Source organism: Dunckerocampus dactyliophorus, chromosome 9 (genome assembly GCF_027744805.1).
Source record: "Dunckerocampus dactyliophorus isolate RoL2022-P2 chromosome 9, RoL_Ddac_1.1, whole genome shotgun sequence".
NCBI lineage: Eukaryota > Metazoa > Chordata > Actinopteri > Syngnathiformes > Syngnathidae > Dunckerocampus > Dunckerocampus dactyliophorus.
The window spans coordinates 18,091,662-18,107,461 of record NC_072827.1 but is presented as its reverse complement, the minus strand read 5'-3'; the positions used below and the strand labels follow the sequence as shown (position 1 = coordinate 18,107,461).

The following is a 15,800-nucleotide window of genomic DNA, read 5'->3' as shown; positions in this document are numbered from 1 at the left end:
CGCACTCAATGCCCCCATCCACGATATTCCATAATTGACAGGTTACCAGTCCAGGTTATAATCCACCTGTTCTAGCCCTTGCTTTGACCCAGAACAGGATAAGTGGGATAGACAACGGATGGGTGGATGGATGGAATTTGGCTTATGTACAGTACGTAACTCATCTTTTCTTCCGTGAATGTACACTTTTTCTACTTTACTATTAAAAAGCAGCGTGTCACAGCATACCTATCATAGGCTTTTCAGAGCACACCCAAAACAACAACTGCTATCTCGTTTTGGTTGTGATGTTCTTGTAAATGTCTTCACTTTGTGAATGTCTCCACTCATTGTCTTCCATTTTTTTATTCAAAACAATGTTGTGGAAACAGACCAAAAGATTCCATATTCAAAGGTTGTGTGAGTACGAACTGCGGTGATGAAAGGTCCTATTTTCCCAAGACATGTCCACTTTCTGCGACCTAAAATCATTTTCAAATCCTACCATATGCCATTTTATCTATGTCACAGGCAGTCATCATGAGGCACCTGTCATCATGAAAAATACTTGAGAAAAATCACTAAATTTGCACATTTGCCGATCAAATACAAGGCGGAAACCTAAGATGAGCCTGCGACAAGTCCCTCCTTTTGATTGAAGTGCGTGAGCCAAGCCCAGTGCAGTGCGCTGAGTTGGATGGCGATTTCTGTTTGTCAGCGTCTTGCTAATATAATGTTTGAAGAAACATTTATTCTACCCCATCACTTTTCACAGCCTGTGTGATGTCTTTAATGTAAGTGTGACATCATTTTTGCTAATCAGGCAATAACATACGCGGAGAAATAAAAAGCAAAATGAATCAAATCTTCAGCACCTTTTCTCAACAGCAGATTTGACATTTATTAACTCAGCTTTCAGAGAGGCACTATACACATAAATACACACAGCATGTTCCCATGTCAGAATGGGAACACCCGAGGGAAAATAAACAATTTGCTTTCAACATTTCATAGTTGTATGTACAGTACATACTGGAATAAAGTAGGAAAATAAAAATATCCATTTCTTAAATACTTCATGGACAAAACTTTACATAGCATACACAGAAATGATGTTTGCAGACTTTTTTTCATCGAAACCACTTTGACTTTTTTCACAGCAGGAAGAGTAATGCTGTAAATCAGGGGTGGTCCAAACAGGGCCACATACTGAAAAATGAAAGAAAAATTAACAGGTGCAAGAGCTGCTTTTTGCAATATATATATATAAATATATAGGAGTTTATTCTCAAAAATTATTCCCGACTTATTCCTCAACCCAATTAAAAAAAAATCAGCTTATTTTGTTTGTAAAATAAAAAAAATAACATATCAACATATTTTTCTTTAATATTTTAACTCTCTCTCTCTCTCTCTCTCTATATATATATATATATATATAATATATATATATATATATATATATGTATATATATAATATATATATATATATATATGTATATATATATATATATATATATATGGGAGTTTACATGGGAGTTTATTCTCAAAAATTATTCCCGATTTATTCCTCAACCCAATTAAAAAAAAAAAATCATCTTATTTTGTTTAGTTTGTAAAATAAAAAAATAACATAATTAACATATTTTTCTTTAATATTTTAACTCTATGGAACTAAAGTTATTTTTGTCTCATAATATAAATTTTCATACAATTTTGCCTTTTTTTCTCTCTTAATATTCTGACTTTAATCTCATCAAATTACAGCTGTATTTTCCATTTCTGATGTTTTTGTTTTTTAAATTTTCAACTATTTCAACTTTCTTCTTCTAATTCTGACTTTATTCTCATACTTTTACTTCATTCTTGTAGCATTACAGCAGTTTTTCTTTCCATTTTTGATGTTTTTTTTCTAACTATTTTAACTTTCTTCTTGTAATTTTTTCTCTCGTAATTATGCCTTTATTCACATAATAGTCACATAACTTTTTCTGCAACCAAATTTTCCATTACAACTTTATTCAGTATTTTGTTGGTCTGTTTTATTTAATATTTGAACTGTGTGCCACTAAAATAAAAAATATGATGTAATTTTCGTAAAATTACCACTTTTTCTCATTACATTACAACTTTTTTCTCTTAATATTTTGACTTTATTCTTGTAAATTTACTGTTGATTTTTCCACTTTTGCTGGGTTTTTAAAAATATTTTTTTAGTTTTCTTCTAGAATGTGCCACTGGCCAAAAACCGCGGGCCACAAATTTCCCTCAGGCCGTCCTTTGGACACCCCTGGTGTAAATACTAGAAAGCATCATGACTGAATCCAAATGTAACGTCTGCGTGGAATGCGAAAAAACACAATATGTCTACCACATTTGTGCATCTGCAAAGGTATTAAACGTAAATAGTGCTAATCAATGTAATACGATGGAGATTATTTTTCTGTTCGCTAAAGTAATCCCACATTGCATTTAGCTTAATTTAGTGTCGTTTGCCGGCAGCAGCTAACTTGCAACAATAATTATTATTTCTTCTTATTCAATACCCATTTGAGAATGATTCTTTATTGTTGTACAAATATTAACTTATCCACAAAAGCAAAATAACTTAGATAACAAACATATAAAAACAGAAAAAAAATACAAACTTTACATGAATTCATGAGAAAATACTTACCTCCCAGAGTCCTCCTGGATAAAGTTCTGCTGGTGCAAACAGACTTAAAATCAGTGAAACACCAGAAACAAGATTCCTGTATTCTGTACTTTTAACACAGGACCATATTTACTTGAAATAAATTACTTTTTTTTTTTTTTTTTTTTTTAAAGAAACCAGCCAACTCATGTACATTTTTATCAGCTTAGAAGTGTGCATGTTGGAGCTTTCTTATTGGTCTACTTGGAGGTTGACATCAGAATATCCACAAGTGTGCTTACAAAGTGTGAGCGTAGGTACTGTGTACACGTAACACAAAGGCCACACAGAGTGTTGCACGCAGCACACCGCGTGATAAAACGTGTTCATGTGCTCATTCTATTTATACAGGGTGATTATATTTATATATATTTACAGGAAATGCCAACCTTGTGGATCCAATGGGCACTGACAGTCCTTTTACATGATAACGTGTGACTCGGGTGTGATTGTGTCTTTTCTATGGAGAACTAATTAGGGCGGCTTTCATTTCAACATCCTCTATTAAACGGAAGGAAATGGTTCCGGTTGCTCAGGTCTGATAGGAGAAACCCCAGGAAGCAGCAGCAGCAATCAGATTATCAGATCGCTCTCTCAACTGTCATTAAATTTCAGTCTCAGATTTAGGGTTTAGGCCGTCCTATATTATTCAAAGTCCTCCCGCTTGGTCCTGTTATGGAAGTAGTACATTCTGTTTTGGTCCAATTTGCTTGCCTTTAGCAGACAGAACTTTTATGGCTGGTGTGTACGTCACACTTGCAACAATTTAATATTCAGTGATAGAATTGTGGAAAAAAAACACATACGCATTTCATTTCTTAAGTGCCCTTGAAGAGCACCTGACATCTCTGTGCTCCATCATGCTCTAACAAATACTTGCTGTGAAACAGTCTGTTTGTTACCGCACAAAATGTAAATATAAGACATGGAAATGTTATGGAACATGGTGTTTATGCTGTAAATAGTGTTATTGTCTGTGTGTACGGGTTTCATAGTGCAGTGCTGTTTTTTTTTCTTTTCTTTTTGCATTTGTTGCTTTCATATACCTGATAGAAGTGTGCTTCTTTGTATCAAAAGAAATGCAAAACATCCATGCTTGCAGAGTTGTGACAGCTTTGGGCATGTCTCTTTCCAACATTCAGATTTATGCCGCCTGAAGCTCTTCTCACTCTTCACGCAGTTCTGCTCCTCTGTCCTGCAAAGCAAAACGCAACGTGGAGCGGGGCACACATTTCACAGTCACAGACCCCTTTCTTGTCAATCATCTGAATTTTAAATGGTATTTTTCCGTGTTTTCTTGCAGTCTTTTCCAGTGCTTCTTCATTTGCACACACTGACCCACTCTGTTATCCTGCACTCTTCACACACCACGTAGCAACACCAGTGAAACTTGCAGTTGCAACGTTCACTGCGTGTCTGCTGCAGAATGTTGTGGCCTCTTCCGCAGCACAGAGTCTCACAGTTGTCCATGCCTGGACTGGTCTTATTGCAGATCCGGCCCTGCGTTCCCGCTGAGTCCGAACCCAGGTCCCGCTCACAGAAATCCGGCGACTTTTCAAAGTAGACAAGGTCATTGATGCTTGGCCTGCGGCGGTGCGCGTGATGGTGGTGATGGTGGTGGTGGTGGTGGTGGTGGTTGTTGTGATGGTTGTGGTAGTTGTTGTTGTTGTTGTGGTGGGAGTGATCCAGCTGCCCGGTGTTGCGGTTGTGCGCCTTGATAAGTGTGGCGATGTGGAAACGCTCTTTGAGGATGGAGCCAACCACACGGAATTCGGGAGTGACCTGCCAGCAAGTCTTTAGCTGACAGCTTCCTGATGTCCCGTGACACTTGCATTTCCTCCTCATGTGATCCAGCACCACCTGGGGAAAATGCATATGGAGATACAACAGTTATACGATCAGAACAAACGTTTTCCACCTGAAAATGTTCTGTTTGAGCATGACCAAACACATATACATTCTTTCATGTCCCACATGCAATAAGTGCGACATACCAGTGTTATTCCCTCACGGCTCTGTGAAAGTGTGCATGCATGGCGGGAAGTGTGTTCTTGAGCTTCCCAGCATGCCTTGCGGGTTATGTACGCTAGTATTGTTTCGCATGTATATTGGTGTGCAAGTGTTTATTTCGTCCATGTGGTGCAGTTGGATCGTGTGTGCCACATGGTAAGTGAGGTAGGCGTTGGGTTGAAAACCTCCTGTTGGTTTGTGATGTGCGAGTATGGGTGTAAATATCATAAGTGTCTTTACGTACTACAGTAATTAATTACTACATATCTATAAATGATCACCAATAGGGTAAATGAGATGATCGTTTTGTGGACTAATTAGAGAGATTTAAAGCACAATATTATTTATTTATTATATATTTATTTAAAAAAACAATGTTTTGGTCAAAAACATGAATACTGAATCCCGTGTGGCCCTGATACTCCTTCGGACATTAGACGTGAAATGGAAACCCCATGTGTATTCACTTAACAAAATATGGTTTATCAAAGTTACATTGACCAAGTGGAAGCTTGTGCCTTTTTTTTTTTTGTTGCCTCAAGCTGTTTATGAGATATTAATAAAAAAAAAAAAAACTTGAAGTGGAAGATTGAAATTGATGGTGATAAATAGTTTGGACTCATCTTTTTGGAACTGACATGTAAAAGAATGAAGGCAAATAAAAAAAAAAAACGGAGTCACAGAGCCAAAGTCAATAATGTTTTGGCACATCAGTCCAAGCTGTCTGAAAAGGAGCACCGGGGAAAGAATAAGAATGCATCAGACCACCTGTAGAGAAGGAAAAGTCATAACAGATCATAATAAAGGTGACGTGAGACTAGAGCAGAGAACAATTCATGTAAAACATAGTACTAGTAGTTGTTAAAGGTTTGATTATGCAAATCTTGTTTTTCGTGTATTAACCTACGTTGACCCTTGAACCAATGTGTTTATGTTTTAGGATGTATTTCTGTTCTATCACTCATCAAATTGGCCAGGAATGTAGGGCATCCGAGAAAATGAAATGTTTGGCTTAAGCAAATAAACAAAAGAACGGAAAATATGCTCCTCTTCTGCATCCCTGCGTGCCCATAATGTCTGTCAGGATAACAGAGAGTAACCAGTATGGCCTTTTGAATAAACATGGGTCTACTCTTATTGGGGGTGTTGAAAAGAAGCTGTGATCGGTGCATAGAAGAGCCTGGAAGCCTTTTTGTAAACACCAGTATAATGGCTCCAGCAGTGCTTGCACTGTGTTCAAATTGCAGTATTTGGTGAAGTTTTTAGGGGCAGATTCAATCCCAGAATCACAAACATGCTGGACTTAAACACATGGCAAAGTCTGTAATCATGAAACTCTCCAGCCCACTTAAACTTTAAAGAGTCAGACTGACCTACTGTAGGAGTCATAATTGCATCCACATTGCTACTGTTTGATGGCATACTTGCAGCAGGATGGCGGATTAACAGTGCAGTGATACAACAAAAGCATTGTTTACATTGCAGGGTTATACCAAATGCTAGTATCTATAACCCTATAATCTATGTAGCGAAGACGCAGCTTTACAAACTATTCCTCTTTGGCACAAACAGCATCTTCTCATTACAACTAGCTGATACGTTCCAATGCAGCGGCTTGAGTCAGTTGTGTTTATGTCGACAACCCATCTATGTCGACCAACTCATCAAGTCCTTGTCCACTTTAGTTGATATCAAATTTTGAGAGCCTTGTAATATAAGCACTCCAGTCCAGACTCCCCTCCAGCACTTCTATCCAGCAGCATCTGGATAGAGCCCACGTGATTGCAACAACAGCGTGTGCTCAACTCAAGTACAAGGGGTGACATCGGAGTCCAAAAAGCCAATAAGCAAGTACAAAACCCGCCATTCACAAGTCTAACACGGTGGCACAGAACCAGGGAAGTTCAACACGACCAATCCCAGCGCACATCCAAAGCAGCACTACAGAAAAACAGCATGAGAAGCCACACGAGACTACAGAGAGATGAACTGTAACGTGTGAGACCGACAATTCTCTGTTGGAGTAATATCACTTGATCAGGCTTTATCATGCTTTGTCAACATTCCACACTAAATATGTACTGGTAATAAAAGTACCACGAAGCCTTGGTCAGTGTACACACCATTTTGCGTATTTTTTGGTTAACGTTGAAAATGTACACCAAAATTTTGCCTCGGTTTGCATACGTTTTCTGATTAGCGTACACTATAGCGCGCGCGTCTTATCGCATATTTAATACACTGTGTGAGTGCAACTGTGTTCTTAATGTATTTTTAATCAAGAAACGTCCCTATTAGAAGCTTGCTAATACATGGAATCAGGAACACAAAGTATATGATGTCATCAGAAGGTGACTGTAACTCTTTGCAAACTAACACTGTTACACCACAGGTCTCAAAAATGTTAACACAAAACATGTTTTTATAGTTTTACATGCATAAAACAATTCCAAATGCATATAAATGACGAATGAACGGGATAAATGAACATTTATGGTTACTTTTACCTTCACTGAAGACGTGATTGTTACAAAGACACAATGTGGCGGCGAGATCAACACAAACACCACCTTCATGTTTTGCCATGGGTTGTTTCTTGAATTCAGTAGCGTTTCTTACCTTCTTTACCTAAATGCTGGTACTTGCAGCTTTCTTTGGCTCCGTTTTGGGTTATTTTGCAGCCGTGATCAAAAGACAAGCAGAAACTTGAGGTGAGAAACACTACTGACTTTAAGAAATAACTCATGGCAAAACACGAAGGTGGTGTCCATGTTGTCATCATGTCTTTGCCAACAACACGTGTCCAATGAAGTAAACGTAACCTTAAATATGCATTCATCCCTTTCATTCATTCATTATTTCTATGCATTTTGAATTGTTTTCTGCATGTAAAACTATACTTGCATTGTTTTGTGTTAACATTTTGGGCTTTCTAGAACATACCTTATTGAACCGATTAATGCCGCTAACCAAGGTTCCACTGTATGTAGGATTCGTGCTGATATTGGATCGGATTGATAGCAGTATCAGCCGATACACAAGGCTGCAATATTGGTATTGTACTGGGAGTCAACAAGTTGTACCGGGACACCCCTATGCGAAAGCTTCGTTGTTGCTGAATTCAAGACATACAACAAAATTGTTGGGGCAGCTCTATTACGTAAGAGTAAAACATTTCATATGAAAACAGAAGAATAAAAAAAAATCTGGACAAACGGAGGAAAACTACTGTTATGTCAACAAATAAATGTGCAAGCAGCGGCTGGTCTCAGTTTCAATTGTGGTTGTGTAAACAGTGGCTTATGTCGACATCTGTCAGCCAGTCCGAGTTACATTTTTATATATCAGTTGACTATTGCTTTGTAATGCTGTCTTTTGCACATGGATTGCAACTCATGAGCACGAGCTTGGTTTAGGGTGTAGCTATCAAATAAACACAAGACATTCTGCATGCACGCATGCACTACACACACTAAATCAGCAGAACTCTGCAAACTCTTTTCTTCCGATTCCAGCTGTCCTTCCCATATTTTCTGGGTCAGACACCAACCACCTGATTATTATTGGATAATGCGGTAGCCTGTGGGGTCGTCCCTCCTTTAATCAAATAGTCAGCTAGCTAATTCTGCAGAGCAAATCCTTTTGCTGAAGAAGATGGCAAAAAGAAAGATACGGTGTACAGTGCAAAGTTGCATTAATGATAAGAAATGATTTGTTTATTATTGGTTAGTTTTAGTATAACAACGGTATTGAAAAGAATAAATTCAGAGACTTATATTCTAAAATTGTTGGTCTTGCTTAAAAATACACACATTTGGTTGTATTCAGTGTTAAAATATATGTATGCTATGGCTCTCACAGAAATACGTTTTGAATCTCGGTCCCAACCCCTGTCTTAGGAGATTTGGAGTGATTGGCATGACACTGGAAAGGCATGAGACACTTAACAGGTAGTGGGGAATAGGAAGCTGTCTGCTCTTGCTCCGTATAATCTCGTCTAAGTGTCCTGTCAGAACGCCATGCGTGTGTGCTGATCCTGCTGAGTACATTATGTTCAGGTGAAAAGCAACAAGATGAACCCAACGGTCCCTGGTAAACTATAAATATGTTGTGATACTCTGGGTTGTTCCCGCCATCTTTTACAGATTGGATTGCCCATAAACGACACCAAAAGAGGCTGTTTCACTTTTTCTTGCTTTTCTGACATACAGTATGACTGAATGGTGGAAAAAAGAAGTCTCATGCATCCTCTGTGAAGGAGTGGGTGGTGAATCTGAAAGGGGTGTACTGTAAAAGAGGGGTTGGGGGAAGGAAATGAGAGAGGAAGACATGATGACAGGAGGAGGAGATGATTTTAGGATTAGCTCTCTTTGGTTTGGGGAGGACTCCAGCTTTTAGTGTGTATGTGTGTACAGGTGTGTGGGCGTTTGTGTAACTCACAGGTAATTGTACCCTATCTTAGACACAAGCCGTTTAACAATACCCACTATTCCTATATCATCTCTCATTCACCACCATGTGCCACAAATTATAGTACACTGAAACCTCGGATTTTGTTGAATGAATTCGTTCCAAAAGGTCTGGCAAAAAACAAAAAACAAAAAAAACCCTCTGAAAAACCGAGGTCATTTGTCCCATAGGAAACACTGGAAATCCAATTAATTAGTTCCAGACCGCCAAAAATACATCTTAAAGAGAGGAATTACAATTTTACATACAGAAAACAATACAAAATAATTATGAATAACAAATGGATGGGACTTATTGTTGATGGGGACTTCCTGTACATCCTTGTGAGATTGAATTCAATAGTGTTTCTCATCATCTTTATCAAACTGCTGGCTCTCGCAACTTTCTTTGACCCCATGGCAGGTTATTTAGCAGTCGCAAACAACAAAAAAATGCATGGTCGGTGAGTCAGCAATCCGTAAGGTATTTTGTTTAGGGCACTTGGTTTTGCAGAATGATACAGTAGAGGGATGTGCCCTGTGATTGGCTGGCGACCAGTCCAGGGTGTACCCCGCCTGTGGCCCGAAGTCAGCTGGAATAGGTTCCAGCATGCCCCCGCGACCCTAATGAGGAGAAGCAGCATAGAAAATGTATGGATGGATGGATACAGTAGAGGGCCAACAAAACTATTTAAGTACAATATTGTACGAAAACAGTGAAAACAGAAAGACAGTGTATGAGGCTTTTCTACCAAAACTGGGTCATACTAAAACTGGGGCGTACGAAAACAGAGGTTGATTGAATTGTAATGTCATCACAAACACTATTTTATATAGAGTCGAACCTTGGTTAGCGTCATTGATTTGTTCAAGAAGGTCCAACTCTAACCGAAACGTACACTTAACCGAATACATTTTTGCCATACAAAATCAAGTAAATCCATTTAATCCGTTCCAGAAAGCCAAAAACGTTAACACAGTTTTACAATTACAGTATATAGTTTTACATGCAGAAAACAATTCAAAATGCATATAAATACATCTAAACGACAAATAAAAGGGATAAATGAACATTTAAGGTTACTTTTACCTTCATTAAAGACGTGATTCTTGACGTGACTGTTCCCAAAAACACGATGTGGCAGCAAGATCAACATGGACACCACCTTCCTTTTTTCCCCAAGAGTTTTTCACCTCAATAACCCAAAATGGAGCCAGCCTTTGATAAAAAGGTAACAAATATTATTGAATTCAAGAAATAACTCATGACAAAACAAGAAGGCGGTATTGAAGCGGAAGATGTTGACCTCGCTGCTACATCGTGTCTTTGGTAACAGTCATGTCTTCAATTAGGTACCTTAAATGTTCATTTATCCCTTTCATTCGTCTTTTATATTAATTTAGAATTGTTTTATGCATGTAAAACTACAATTGTAAAACTATAAAAACGTGTTTTGTGTTCACATTTTCACAGTCAACCGCTGATGACATCATAGACAGGCAACACAGCTGACTTCCGCTTGTCATTTTGTTAGTAAACTAAAAATGTTATCGAGGACATTTCTGATTAAAATACGTTAAGAGCACAGTCGGACTCATGCAGTGTATTAATAACACAACAAGACGTGCAGCATATTGTATGCTAACAGAAAAATGTAGGCAAACTGAGGCAAAATCTTGGCGTAGATTTTCAGCATTAAACGAAAAACATGCTAACCTGGACGGACGCTAACGGAGGTTCCACTGTGATACACATGTATGCACTACATATTACAGTAGGTATTCCACGGCAGTCACGTGAGATCCAATACAAGAGCTGTGTTAAAAACTGCCTTTACATAGATAACAATATACAATTCATAAAGGTTGTGTTTGTAGTTAGTAGTGTATAACTACACTACACCAGATGGAGAGCTGTTTCTAATATTGTGGTTACCTTATTTACTTGTATAAGAGGGCGAGGTTACTCGTGACGTGCAAAATCTACTGTGTTTTTACTCTATGATGCCTGGATTTACATTGTATGTTCACTACAAAGATTAGACCGCGGTTCAAGACAAACATCTGGCAAGTTTTAATTGGCTTACAGAGTGAGACAGAGGCGACTATAAAACAACCCCAGACAGACATCAAACACAACATGCTGGGAGCAGATTCAGACTGCAGGATGCAGGATGCATTTGGGGTGGGAGTGGGTCGGGGGGGGGGGTCAGCACACCCCGTTGGAGGCGACTACTGTGCAGCAATGACTGGATGCAGTTATCTTAACGTTAGCGGTGGCATGTAATGTACTGTAGCGGTAATAGTTAGATTATTTCAAAATGTATTCACAGCAGACAGTATGAAAAAGGTAAGGAAGAGCGTGAGTGATGTTACATAACTAAGATTCCCAGCCAAGATTCCTAAAGAAAGCGTGATGACTTAGATTAGTGTAGTTATCTTTTGTTTGATTTTTGTAACACATTTGGCAAGAATGTAGAAATGTTGTGTAATTGCAAAGTCAATAAGATATGCCTGTTAGCGTGAGTAATTGCAGTGATTATTTAGTGGAAAAAGCAAACACTAGGAGGCAGTTTTCAGCATGCAAGTACCTGTTGGAGTTGTGTCTTAATGCACACTGTACATAACGGCAGTATGCACAAGGTGGAGTGTTGCCACACCCCTGTTACACTCATGCCCCACCTGTATATGTGTGTGGTTTTTAAAGTCACGTCCAAAAACCTACACCGGTTGAGTAAACGCTGTGAATAAGTCATCAATGATTTCTGTAAAACCTTTAGGATAAAATGAGCAAGACTTGGCATTCATAAGCAAAAAAATGTCAGCTGGACACAAATTTCCTAAATTTGACTTCAAAAGTTTCACAAAAATAGAACATTTAACATTTAGGAGTTATGCTCATTACAGCAGACCATATACCGTAGCCCTATACACCGAACACTTCATCAGGAGTTTTATCATTGATTAACAATTTAATAAACAATCAAAACCATCAATAAACAATTCAGTTAGCAGCCAAACATGCCTATGTCATCACGCCACCTCCACCATGTATGATATGTATGATTTGGATCATTAACTGTTCCTTTCATTCTCCATACTTTTCTCTTCCTACCATTATGACACAAGTTGGCATTTGTTTCATCTGACCAAAGAATTGGATTCCATAACATTTTGAGGCTTTTTTTTCATGTTCACTGGGCAAAGTCTAATCTGTATTTCCTGTGCATGAAGCTGTTTGTATGGACAATACATTCATCTGTTATGTTTTTCATGCCAAAGCAATATTATTTTTGGTGGAGTGGAACCTTGGTTTTCGTAGGATTCGGTTTTCGACAAAAATTATTGCCAAAAGTTCCACAACTATGTCTTTGTTTTTGTACACTGTCTCGGTTATCATATGGCCAAACAGTGTCCAAAGAAAGCATCCATGCATTGGTGACTAAGTCTCTGTGAAGAATGGAGAGCGGTTCATTTAGGGTTGGGACATTATAGACAGATTCCGGCCAGGGAATCCTTGCATCATCATTATGTGTGGATGCATAGTTAATTTATTCATAGGACGCACACAGAGAGAACAACTCTATCTGTCGCCTTCCTGTCCTTTTTCAAGCACTGCACAGTGTGCCGATGAGGCGTCCAAGTGCACTGCGCATTTCAGAGTGTTAGAAGAATCTGTGCTTCTTTAGCACGGCTGCCAAAAAAGAACTTTAATTAAAAAAAAAAACAAAACACTTGATTCAAGAAATAAGTTGTAAAGTACAAAGTTAGCGTTTGTTACAACACTATTTTAATGTTAAGGTTCCTTAATTAATACAGGTTGCAGGAGGAACGGTTTAACCGACACACATAACAGATAGTGAGCTGGGTCAGTGTGTGTAATGATGATTGTACCTGCTGCTGAAGTTTACAATAAAGTTCAAGTGAGCAAGTATACAGCTCTAACTGTCCACCCTTTAAAGCTAAGTTTGCAACGGACTAGAGTGAAACAGGGTCCACGGGGCTCTTCTGTCACCTGACTCATCACAAGTCTTCAATAAAGGTAAAAGTGATGTTATATGTTCATTCATCCATTTCATTCGTCATTTACAGTATATTTTCACCTTGTTTTCTGCAAGTAAAACTATTTATTTCCTAGATAATGTGTTTTGTATGAATATTTTTGAGTGTCTGAAAGAGGTTAAATGGATTCAAATTATTTCTTATGGGAAAAATGGATTCTGGTTTCATACATTTTGGTTTTCGTCTGACCTTTTAGAATGCATTGATGATGAAAATTGAGGTTCCACTGTATATAATGTGCCTTTACCAGAGCAAGATGCAAATGTAACTGGCACCAGCACTGACTGCTTAGGTTTAATGTACAGTAGCGTGTTTGGAACGTAATCACCAATCAATCTCTTTGTCATCATGATTAACCACTTTGGGAAAAGCCATGTCTGCTGTCGTATTTGTCCCAAATAACAACGCTGCCTTGTGTTTGTTGGTTCACAGCCTTTAAAGCTAAAAAGAGAGTCATGGCAATATCAAAGCACCCAACAAAACCCAAACAGATGCACGTTAAGTTCACACGTCACTTTAAACGAAATCAAACGCTTTGCTTCAAAAGCAACACTTTGCCATAGACAGACACAAGCTCTCTTGCAAGCACAATAACACACACGTACAAGTATACAGATAATACATTCCCCCACATAAGATAATACATTAACCCACATAAGATGGCAAGACAGCATGTCGCACACAAGTGTCCACAACTCTCATTAGAGACTCTAATATCTAATAAAATGTTATTACCAGCATACGCACTTCCACCTGTCGAGAGTTTATCATGAAACATTTTCCCCTGAGCATTCATGTCAATGCACGTGTGTGAGTAACTCGGTGCACTTCTAAAAGCGGAGATTGTATACACATATGCATGTGATTTTGTTACTTTTAACAGGGGTTCTGACTCATTGCAGACTGAATTAATGAAAGGCATTTATCACCACTCTGGCTAAAGGATCTGGAAAGGATCTATTACTGGAGCCAATACAATCTATTCCCAACCTTTTCCCAATTTCCTTACTGACAATATGAACATCTGAAGCCTAAAATAAACTTTAAAAAATAAACAATACAAAAACTCCAGTAGCTGACTGTTCTCATCATTGTCATCATGTTGTCATTTTTGGGGCCGATGCCGATACCAACATTGAGAGCTGAAAAAAGCCGATATCCCTTATATCGGCCGATGTCCCATCCCATATATTGCCAATAACCGATATATCGGCTGATATATGAAATTAGAGCACTGATATACACAGGATACATACTGTACATGAACATAAATTCTTATAATACTCGAAATATGATTCCACACAAAGAAGCTGAAGACTACTACATTAAAATAAGGAACTTTAATTAGTAACACAACAACATAAGAACTGTAAACACACTGATAAATAAGAAGAAGCAAACTGTAAACTGCATGGAAGTATGAAGTGAAGTGGGACGCTGTGTACTAATCTTATATTAATGATGGACATGGGAGTCTTTGTTTAGCTTCCAAACATAATTTACACAACTTAAAAACACTGTGTAATAGTCTTAGATTACGTTATTAAAGCCCTCTAGACATGAAATAACACCCCTATAGTCACCTTTATGCTCACACCTTTACTAGGGGTCTTAATTCACGTCGAGAGTGTTCTCATGTTCAAACGCATGGCTGCAGTTGTTGATCGCCTCTTTTGGACTGCTATTGTGTGTGTGGGTGTGCTACAGAAGTCTACGTGTGAGTGACCACTCATCTTATTCCGGCCGACCAACAATTTACGCCAATTTTGCTGAAGTTTAATTTGCAATCATGAAAAATATATACTTTTTTTTGTACAGTCTGTTCTTTACACTACTGGTAACATATGCTAGCCAATGGCAATGTTCTTTTTTTGGTTTAAAGAAAATGTAATCTTGATCTCGCTGCATAAAGTCCCTTTATACGTTATTCATTTCCAAGAGAAATTCACAGTTCCAGCAGCTCTGCAAAAATGTCATAATAAACTTAATCACTTAAAAATAAAACAATCAAGGCAAGCTAGGAGAGATAAGAAAAAATTGAAAATATCATAAGAATAAATAAATACGGAACAGATGCATAATAAGGTAGTAAGTCCAATCCTGTGTGTGTATTTTATCGCTCCCTGCATGGCGTGAGGGAAGAATGCTTAGTCTTTCAGTGGAGCAGGACAGTGATAGTAATCTGCCACTGAAACTGCTCTTCTGTCGGGGGATGATGCATCTGCAGAAACTGTCAACCGAATTGCCCAAATATTTGAGTATGTTGATTCAATGGTAGGCATGTTGCACAGGAAAAGCATGGGGCCTCATTCACGAAACGTTCTTACGCACAAATCTGTTCTTAAAGCCTTCTTACAAAGATTTTTGGCATTCACGAAACGTGTTCTTAACTCACAGTTCTAAGATCTAAGAACAAATTCTACGAACGCTCAGTAGGACTCTTACGCACAAACAAAGCTTGCACTTTCAATGCGCAATCGCCCTCATGATGGATTTTGCAACCTGATCCCAAAAAATGTAGTGCAAATAAAATATCCCAACAATTATTTATCATCAAAACAACTAAAATATACTCCATGGATAAATATACTGTATATTCAAATCCC

At 38.2% G+C, this 15,800-nt stretch overlaps 1 protein-coding gene across 3 annotated transcripts in view; it reads right to left on the bottom strand.

The window, feature by feature from the left end:
• Positions 1-871: 871 nt before the first annotated feature.
• Positions 872-15,800, bottom strand: part of wnt10a (wingless-type MMTV integration site family, member 10a) — a 37,803-nt gene continuing 22,874 nt past the window's right edge. The window contains exons 4-6 of one of the 3 annotated variants that reach the window (XR_008572490.1): positions 3,721-4,534; positions 2,657-2,682; positions 872-1,188 (exon numbers count right to left, since the gene is read on the bottom strand). Coding sequence is in view for 1 of the 3 variants with exons in the window: in XM_054787786.1 (XP_054643761.1) it covers positions 3,995-4,534 (540 nt within the window). In the remaining 2 variants the exon portion in view is untranslated. Of the gene's footprint in view, positions 1,189-1,507; positions 4,535-15,800 lie in introns of those variants that run through there. The other 2 variants (XR_008572489.1, XM_054787786.1) reach the window with 2 other exon arrangements.